We start from the raw sequence: 9,995 nt of genomic DNA, 5'->3' as shown, positions 1-9,995 counted from the left end.
GGGTAAAGAAGACAAATAAAAAGAAAATAGAAAAGTTTTTATTTCTTTTTAAATTATATATATATATGTATATATATATATATGAAAGGAAAGTTCTTGTCACTGTGATTTTTATTGTATCCCTGAAGAAGAAGTGGGTTTACGTCGAAAATTTGGACTTAAGAAATAAACTTTGTTGGAACTATAACAATGCTTTACCTCTTTGCCTCTTATATATATATATATATATATATACATACATATATATATATATATATATATATATATATATATATATACATTTTTTCGGCATCAGCAATTTTTCCAAAGGGCAGATAGCTGTGGGGAACCTTGATTTAAGCTACGCCTACCATTGCTCTCTTCATCTATTTCTTTTTACAAAATATTCAAATTAAAGAGTTCCAAAGGTGTAGACCATTTATAATGTCTCATATATATATATATATTTTAATTCTGGCTGGTTCCGTCAGCTCGCAGGTATAAGTTGCTGGTCGTGGAGATGAGAGAGCGGGAGCGAGGGCGGGAGCGGAGCCCTCAACCATCACCGGGATCTCAATCACAGAATGACCGTACCAAAGGATCCAAAGCCTGCTGTTTCTGCTGGTGCTGCTGCTGTAGCTGCTCGTGGTAAGGTCGCCAAACCCCAAATCGCTGTTAAACATTTTAAACTCATTTTGTAAGCACAATTGATTTGATTTGATTTACCAATAGAAAAACAATACATGTAAAACTACAACATAATATAATACATGATAAAATAAGATTGGATGGATCGCCCTACTCAGCTGAGCCATTACAGCACAACTGTTCTGCCGAGGGGTCCACATCACTCTAACAACAATTGTTCATCGGTTCAACAAGTTCACATTTTTTAACCACCTAGTTTAGTTGTTATTGAAGTCTACGCAACTGTTTTAAAACTTTAAACAATACTTGTTAGAGTGACAGGCTTGAAAAATGTGCTTCAAAATTTAACAGCATTTTTAAAGTATATATCATTTAGAGTGTTGCGTACGTTTGCCTACATATCCACGAAAATATTTTCCGCTTAGCATGATCTTCCTTGTAAACTGAGCAGATTTTTTTTTGTTTTTAACTAAAAAGGCCCAAGAGTAATTTCGGTCAGCCATTATGACTGATTAGCCTAGACGTAAGAAAGTTTCATTTGTAATTGTGTATATATGTATAGCAGCTCTGCGTTGGTGCAGCAGAAAGCTGCTTTGCTGGGTTCTATAGGGAGTTACCTTAAAGGAGAATGAAACCCTTGAAACCAGCTGAATCCATATCAAAGAGAAAAATCAAAGAAACATATTGTTGAAAGTTTGAAGAAGATTGAATGAATAATAAGAAAGTTATGAACATTTGAATATTGAGATCACTAATGCCATGTAGATCCCCCCATTGGCAATGCGACCAAGATCTGTGATGTCACAAACGTACAACTCCCTCATTACTTTAGTACTTATTTCACTTATATTCTCACTTTTATAGAGTCTATCACAAGGTGAGGTGTTCTCTTTATGAGAGGACAAGTACAGAGGTTTCACAACATTATATCATTGATGAATCGTTTGTCATATGATTAGAATGAGCAAAAGGAGATGTTTTGGGGTATATTTTCAGTGTCCAATAGGGGAGAGTTTTTCATCTGTGATATCATAGATCTTGGTCGCATTGCCAATGGGAGGATCTCCATAGCATTAGTGATCTCGACATTCAAATGCTCATAACTCTTCTATTGCTAGTCCTATTTTACTCAAACTTTTGTTGATCTTATTCTTTGATTTTTCTGCTTTCATAAAAGCTAACTTGCTCCAAGAGTTTCATTCTCCTTTAACAGAAACAGAAGACATTTCAAGAAATGACTTTTCTTATTTTCTTTCTCTATCCAGCCTAACGATGCGGAACACTACGAGTGACTCTAACGGGAAGAAGGATACACCGCTCGACATTGTTAACGGGGATTCAAACGAGATGTTAGTTTCATCCATTTTTTTTTTTACTTCCGATTAAATTCCCAACAAATTACCTTTTTTGAATTACCACATGTGTCATTGCTACATTCGGGATAATGTCAAAGTGTCGACTTGAATTATCCCATTTTGCTTTTACTGTTCTTTCATACTCTAGACTCCATTAAAGTCTAACTTTCATTTAAGAATGCATAAACTATATCATTTTTATTTTTTTATTTTTGCTCGGGATAAGAAAATTAACATGAAGCAACGCTGTGAACGAAACGTTTGTGAAAATTACATGGGCTTCATTTTAGCTTTATGATACTCTTCAGATAAGTTGGAATGCCGCAGTAATTTGTTGAATTTGAAACGTCCTTGGTTTCAAACAAAGGGGAAACCGAGCTGTAATAATTGATATTTCAGGAATCGATGGCTAGGGATGATGATGATGTAAGACCAAAAATGGAGTATTTTTCTTCTTACAGAAATAAAACAATGGAACCTTATACTTCTATAATCTTCATCAGGGGCGGATCCAGGATTTTCCAAAGGGGGGGGGGCAAATTTTGACAAGTACCCCCCCCCAAAAAAAAAAAAAAAGGTTTTTAACCACAAATTAACGATATTTCTTACCCGAAAATATTAATTAAGGATATTTCGTACCCGAAAAAAATTTTACAAGCAAAAAAAAAAAGTCTTCAATTTATCTCAAAAGGGGGGGGGGGGCACGTGCCCCCTGTGCCCACCCCCGGATCCGCGCCTGTTCATCAAGTGCTAAGTGCTGAAATAATGCCTCTTTACAAACGAATAGACGAACCAGTACAACGGGTGTGTTTTACCCGTTCCAACCCCCCTGATAATTGGAGGATATCATAAACCTCCCCGGGGGGGGGGGGGAACTGGCACCCATGATATCGATGCGAACAAGACACTCAAATTCATATCTTCATTACTCAAATGATTAATTAATGCATGATTTTAAAAAAGTATATAAAAAAAGACCCGCAAAGTTCTTTGGAATGAAACTTGTTAAAAAGTTAAATATATCTTCCAAGGTTGTTTAACAAGCAAAGAAGGAAACCGACTTATTCAACTTTTCAAAAGGTGATAATTTCTTAAGACCACTTATCGAGGCTTTTAACCAGGCTCGTATAAATGGTGACCATGATGACCATGATGACCGCTTTGTAACTTTGTAAGCTCATGTTAACCATTCTTTATTATTATTTGTTGTTATAGGCCGACCCTAGATGAGATAAGACTATGGCATCAATCGTTTGACACTCTTATGAGTAGCGGAAGTAAGTTTTCAAATTATAAAAAGTTTTGTTTATAATCTTATTAAGAAGTTTTCTATTATCTAGTATTGATACTACTTACATTCTGATCCATTATTGTTGTTGTTTCGCCTGTGTGAAAGAGCGAGACTATAGGCGCCGATTTTCAGACGGCGGGGACGGGATCGTCAACATTGATGAAATCTTAACTAAAGTTAAGTTTCTGAAAATGTTATCATAACTTAGAAAGTATATGGCCTAGTTCTTGAAACTTTTACATTCGGGTGATCCAGTATGACTGATCGTCTGGTATGAGTTTCAGGTCACATGACCAAGGTTGAAGGTCATTTAGGGCGAATTTTGACCATGTTTTGGGTTTCAACATTGAAATCTTAACCAAGATTAAGTAAGTTTTTGAAATGTCATAACTTAGAAGGTATATGGATCTGGTTCATGAAAAATGGACATAAGGTTAATCAAGTATTACCGATCAACGTAAATGAGTGTCGGGTCACATGATCGAGGTCAAAGATCGTTTATAATCAATAAACTTAATCATCTAATAGTTGACGTTCTGCGATTCTCATTGACTAATTTTCTACGTATACATTCAGTGAACTCATTCAAGTCTTTTATACTTGTTTATGTTACTGATTTTTCTGCTTTCATGGATTAAAATATTGCAGCTTTATTTATAGCCTCTAAGTGTCTTTTACATATTGTTGATATTTATGTTGACAGGACCATGCTGTAAACAGTTAAATAACATGTTATCCTGTATAAAGATATTTTTATCTACAAAGTGAATACATATATTGCCAAGTAGTCAATATTGTGTGCGTATTATTGAGTAGAAATTGACCGACCAATGATGTAACAATAATATGGCAATTTTATGTTACATAGCAAAACCTGCTCCGGATTTGGTTTCAATATGGATGTACAAAGAGAGACATGGGGTTGTGGTACATAATTAATGATAATATTCATATTTAAATGCTTTAATGGAGTCACGTGACCTTCTGTCAAAATGCTCTGGGGGTCATTAAAAAATTGTGAGTTGAATGAACTACGTATTCTTAATAAATGACAGCCAGCCTTTTTCAATAATATTATCACGGGAAATAATATTAACCTTATATTGTTATTTTACTTTTCTCTTTTTTTTTATAGAGGGGAGAAGGAAATTCCGGGAATTCCTCCGCTCGGAATACAGTGAAGAGAACTTGTTATTTTGGCTTGCCTGTGAGGAGCTTCACAAGGAGACAAATACAGCCTCGGTGGAGGAGAAAGCAAGGCTCATTTACGAGGATTATATATCCATTCTTTCACCAAAGGAGGTATTTAAACCCTTATCCTGTCATTAGGTTATTTCAAACCCAGTGTTGGTGTTAATGTTAGAAGCACAATTTGGATTGCGTGTCCTAGCTCCAAAACCTATTATGAGTGTTCACAAACATTCCACATCACAATATTGACAACTCAACACCCAGTGGGTGACTTTTCAGGACCATCTTCATTTTATGTTTGGTGTTATACTCGTGTAAGACTTGACCTCACACCGAACACCGAAATGTCAACACTGATCTTGAAATCACATTGGTTGAATTTACATCTATAGTAACGCAGAAAGTATTTAGTTCACGATTATGCACTAAAATGGTGATATCGCTACACGCCAGGATTTCTATACTTTGATCGCTTCTTATAAATATATTATGTCTCGCCTGCAAAGCAGAGCGAGACTACACTTAAAAGGTTAGGCAAAAAGGCACAATTTTTATCCACCACTTGGCAACATACTGCCCACACAACTATTGGTCAAAATCTGTCCAAATTTGGTAATAAAAAGTAATAATTCGGTAATAATTTTTTTTTTTTCAATGGGATAATAATTGCCCTGAATATATATATTTTTTACCAACATACATTACCCAAACCAGTGCACAGTATGTTGCCCAACATTTTAGTGTGTATGGGCGCCGCTTTTCCGATGGCAGCGTCGTCAACATTGAAATCTTAACCAAGGTTAAGTTGATGTTATAGATCATATATATCATAACTTAGAAAATATATGGACCTAGTTCATGAAACTGGGATATAAGGTAATAATGTATTACTGAACATCCTGCCTGAGTTTCAAAGTACTTTTCTGGAAACTCATACGGCTACTCGTCTTGGATTGTATTTATTCCTCATCTTCATTGACGCCATGCCTTGTTCGGACACAAGTCAAATTTTACATAAGCAGAGAATAACTCCTGATCGTTCAGTCGTAAACAATAAACATAATATAACATTTTGAGAAGATAGTGTTTTAAATATATAAATGGTTTGTATTCATAATTTATTTTCTCTCTACAGAATTGGCAATTTTCGAGGTGTAAAATCTTTTCTGACTGACTCGATATACAATTCCTAATTTTCATCCATCCCTCTCTTTTACAGGTTAGCCTCGATTCAAGCACACGCGAGATAGTGAATAATAATATGGTAGATCCAACCATTCACGCGTTCGACGAGGCTCAGAAACAGATCTACATTCTCATGCTACGGGACTCCTTCCCGCGATTTTTAAATTCCAAAATGTTTCGCAACCTCATGGAGACAGCAAGTCGCAGGGAGCCTTGACTAGAGACTAGTTCATCGTTATGGTAACGACCTCATACATCTCGTCTCACATGTGAATGTGGCATACACCATTGATGACTTGTTTTATTAATTAGGTTTATTTCATCTGTTCGTTGTATAACTCGGCATACTTTTGAGAGAACATCATCAACGTGTAAGACTTCATTCGTATCATGCCGTCGTCACAACATTATACTGTATTTTTGTGTAGACATGTGTTTCTTTTTTTAAACGGAACTGGTCTTTATTTCTTATTAGTGTGATGTGAGGTTGTGACGTTACCTTCTGTAGACAGAATGGTACACACCTCTGGTAGGCATCGGGTAGTGCTGAAACGCGATGAGCCGGATCTTACAGGACTCTCCCATGTGTCGTATCTGGCCTTCAAAAATGGCGCGAAAGTCTCACGTTGGATAAAGGATGAACGTTGCCGTTTCAGCAATCGCTGTGTTTAGATCGTGGCGGAGTAGTGGATTTAACTTCACAGCACATGGGGTGTTTAGAGAATTAGCGCGCTTTTTGTTTCTCATGAGAGGGAGTGTTACGCACGTTCATCTGCACAAAACTATGATGTAGTGTTTCAACCTGTCGCGTCCATCGGCTGTTTATGTCGTCTTGATTCACCACGTTTGGGTCCATGACACCGCGTGCTCGTCAGATGAACAGCAATCTGTGTAACGTGTTCCTTAAAAGCGTCTGAATAGTGTGGAGACATTTTTCAACAATCATTGTGTGTGTCAAAAAAGAAATCTGTTTTTAAAGCACAAACACCGTAGAGATTTTGAGAAAAATACTACAGCGAACACGAAGCTGTGAATTTTGTCAATCATTCATTAGGAGAAAAATCGAACAGGCCTACGCTTTTTTATAACCAATAACTTGAGCTCGCGAAAAGAAACGGTGTCGTGTACTGTACCATTTTGTTGTCAATTGACGCACGGATTGCCTACGCGGAGGCTTCGCCGGATGTGTGGCGGTGGGCATGATATGGAATCGACTAATTGTTTCTTTTCCTCAGTCTCGCTAAGGATATATATAATCGATTCTATTCCATCCGTTTTGTGCATCCGGGTTTTCAAGTGTCCTTTTGTTGATATCTCGTTTGTAACCAAACAAAAGACAGGCATAATGGACCTTGAGGACTTTAACAACTCATAACAAAACTGATCATACAACTGTCGAAAGAACAGCGTATCAAAAGCTCATTTCTTCCAGGGAAATTTACAAAGTAATATCACGTGTACATTTTGGCTTTCTTCTAGAATGCAAATGTTATTTCCATATTTTTTGTGACAATTTTTTTTCCTCGACTTTTTTCTGACTCAAACCTCGTGGATACTTCGCTTTAGCTGCCTTTGAGGACCACCAATACCTTCCACAAACGTTCCAGCGAAATATACCCGTTCGCACCAATGACATGACCGAGCCTCGTTTTGGAAACACAGAGAAGAATATGGCTAGCGACAACTCCAGTGATTCCTCACCGTCGATGTGTCAGTTTATTTTTATTGATTTGTTCAGTCATCCAGAGTTGTAAATCTAGATGACCGTTATTTGATTGATTGTTTTGACCAAGTGTGATATCAGCTGGGAATCTGATGTTGACGATTTCGTGATGATAGCTCTGCTGCAACACTGGACCCATCAGGGAAGCTGTTTGCCAACTTTTGCAGAATTTTGACAACGGCGGGTGATATACGCACGCTTCGTGTATGTGTATTGCAGAATGGCTCAGGAACCAAGATATACCCCCGCCAACCTTTGGGTCATACAGACCTATAACAACGTAGTGAAAGTGATGTTTCAAACAGTAAAGAATCAGACCTCAAGGGGACATCATGACAGGCCTAATCCATGAAGAGTATTCGCGTTACAAATAGTGTTACAAAAAGTGTTTAGGCAATACTTAAGATTTTAAGGCCACAGTATGGTATTAAAAGTGAAAAAAAATAACCATAATAAGATTGTCAATTTGACGTATTTGTACAAGTTTAATTTTAAAGCGGGGAGGGGACCAGTGTATTTCTCTCCATTTTAAATTGAAAGATCCTCTATGCTGCTCACAGTCACGCTGACAGTAACTATAGGTGATCTGGTGAGATGGTTTATGTGCCTATTTGTATTGAAAATAATATGTCCCAGAGGTTTCCGACAGAATATGCAAGTCGTCTCGAGAGCCTTGCAACTGTATTTTCTACCATTGCTTTTATTACAAAGCCATTACGATTTTTAAGTTTCGAAGCGTTGGGAAACAGTTGTATCAAGTTCAGTGCCAATGTCTAGATACGTTAAGGGCGAGCAGGTAAAGTATAATACAAAAAAAAAATCAGGCAATGTTTAAACAAAATTGGTAAAACTGATTTGAAGTGATTTGAATCGAAGTCACAAGCAATGCTTTATTGCTATATTTATTGTTATTGCTAATTATTTGGACTTTACGACAAGAGCCATCTTGACACCGGTAAGAATAATGAAAAACCAATGGGGAGCGTGGCCGATAATAACGCACCTGCGTTACATCGCCACGTTCGGGGCCCTGACGCACAGAGCATAGCAATTTATGGTACAATATTATTATGTTTTCCCGATTGATCGCATCAACCACAATGTGCAGTCAGTTGGGAAAATCAATCGTACGACGGGCCGTACGATCAATCGCAAAGCTTTGTGTTATTTTATTTGGCCCTTGTTCACAGAACTAATGTGGTGGAACAAAGAACATGTTTGTGGGATCATTCTCTTACATACCTAGGAGTAGGCCTATTCGGTTGGATTAATCTTTTTCTCAGCGTTCTGTAGAGCACAGGGGGATCTCGTTCTATGCGTAAAACCAGGAAATGTTTCACAAAGATTCAAATGTAACCTGGAATCCCTTATGAACCGCACTTAAGTTCCCAATTGCTTGCGGTATATAAGGCCTTACCGTATTGGTCAAACGCCTGTTCAGAGGAAGCACGCTTCTGCTTTATAAATCAATGAGATTGCGCGTTTAATATCATGTGCGCGTCTGTCGACAGCCCGACTTTCAGTTACACTTCAATCCTTGTGAAACAGTCCCAGGGCGTAAATTCTCCGTCGATGGACCTCTACATTATTCCCGACGCCGAAGCATATTGTCACTTATGGGTTTGGGTGAAAGAAGCAAAATATTTGATGTTAAGCACTATAGGTGTAAGAATCATTGATGCTTTAGTAACAAAATCTTTGTGGACGTAAAATGATGCTTTTGAAATGTATTTTGAATTTGTTGTAAGTTGATTTTCAAGACAATGGGATACGCCATGAAGTAGTTCAGATACTGTTAAGGTAATGCTGATAACATACTGTTTTGAATGTTAAGTATCTTTATACTGGAATGCCCTCTGAATCCATTGGCTTCACTGCACAATTTCTGGTCACGAACACTACGAATTAAATGTCCAAGGGAAATGTAGGACTTTTGGTCCTATTGTTTGACTAACTGTTGCTGTGTGCCAGGAGGTAGACTCCTCTCCAGTGCTTGTCTTGCAGTTACGTGTTTCTTGGGCTTTTTGGTAGATATAGTTCTCTACACAGACAAGACGAAAAACGAGGTTCAACGGCTAACGACGAGTCTACTATATTGACGAAATTTTAATAGAGAATTACACACGTGTATATAGTATTTGATAGAATTATAGGTATGTGTTGAATAAGAAAACAAATGTCGGACAGTAAGGCTTGCGTGATTCTAGCTGCCTCCACAGAAAGGGACCAAATTTACCAATAAACATTTTCTGCCAATGTTTCAAGCGGTAGAACGTGTGAAAGGGGTCGCAAGCTGATTATGTGTTCACATTTATGACATATTTTGAATATTCCAGTTTTGTTGTTGGTTGTGATTCTTGGTGTGTAAGTAGTGACAGAGCCTTGCAGCCAGATTTGAACAAAATACTTGTCACGATGTCGTGTTTTTTTATGTGAATGTCCTTTTGTAGTTAGTCCATGTGTTGCTTATTAGTGCTTTTTACTGCAGTATTTTTATTCGAATTGATTTATTCATTTTTTTTCTGTTCCCCGCTTGGCAACATTTTTTCAGTTTCGCTCTTTATGTATTATCTTGTTCTTTTGATATCGAAACAAGTCAAAACACTAATTGCCATCAATAGCA

General features: G+C 37.3%; 1 protein-coding gene across 1 annotated transcript; it reads left to right on the top strand.

Moving 5' to 3' along the window:
* The first annotated feature begins 456 nt into the window (after window positions 1-456).
* Window positions 457-9,788, top strand: LOC129280923 (regulator of G-protein signaling 20-like). The gene is made up of 5 exons (XM_054916911.2): window positions 457-627; window positions 1,893-1,976; window positions 3,198-3,259; window positions 4,409-4,575; window positions 5,684-9,788. Exons 1-5 carry the CDS (start codon window positions 500-502, stop codon window positions 5,864-5,866), a joined length of 624 nt encoding a protein of 207 aa, XP_054772886.1. The 5' UTR covers window positions 457-499; the 3' UTR covers window positions 5,867-9,788.
* The last annotated feature ends 207 nt before the right edge of the window (window positions 9,789-9,995 follow it).

The sequence above is a fragment of the Lytechinus pictus genome, chromosome 17 (assembly GCF_037042905.1).
Source record: "Lytechinus pictus isolate F3 Inbred chromosome 17, Lp3.0, whole genome shotgun sequence".
Classification (NCBI taxonomy): domain Eukaryota; kingdom Metazoa; phylum Echinodermata; class Echinoidea; order Temnopleuroida; family Toxopneustidae; genus Lytechinus; species Lytechinus pictus.
This window is presented reverse-complemented; position numbering and strand designations above follow the sequence as displayed.

Bases quoted from the DNA above. Each gene is read 5' to 3' on its own strand.
- LOC129280923 (XM_054916911.2), top strand. From the start codon at position 500: ATGAGAGAGCGGGAGCGAGGGCGGGAGCGGAGCCCTCAACCATCACCG. The intron at 3,260-4,408 runs GTAAGTTTTCAA...TTTTTTTTATAG, and splicing joins CACTCTTATGAGTAGCGGAA to AGGGGAGAAGGAAATTCCGG. The intron at 4,576-5,683 runs GTATTTAAACCC...TCTCTTTTACAG, and splicing joins CCATTCTTTCACCAAAGGAG to GTTAGCCTCGATTCAAGCAC.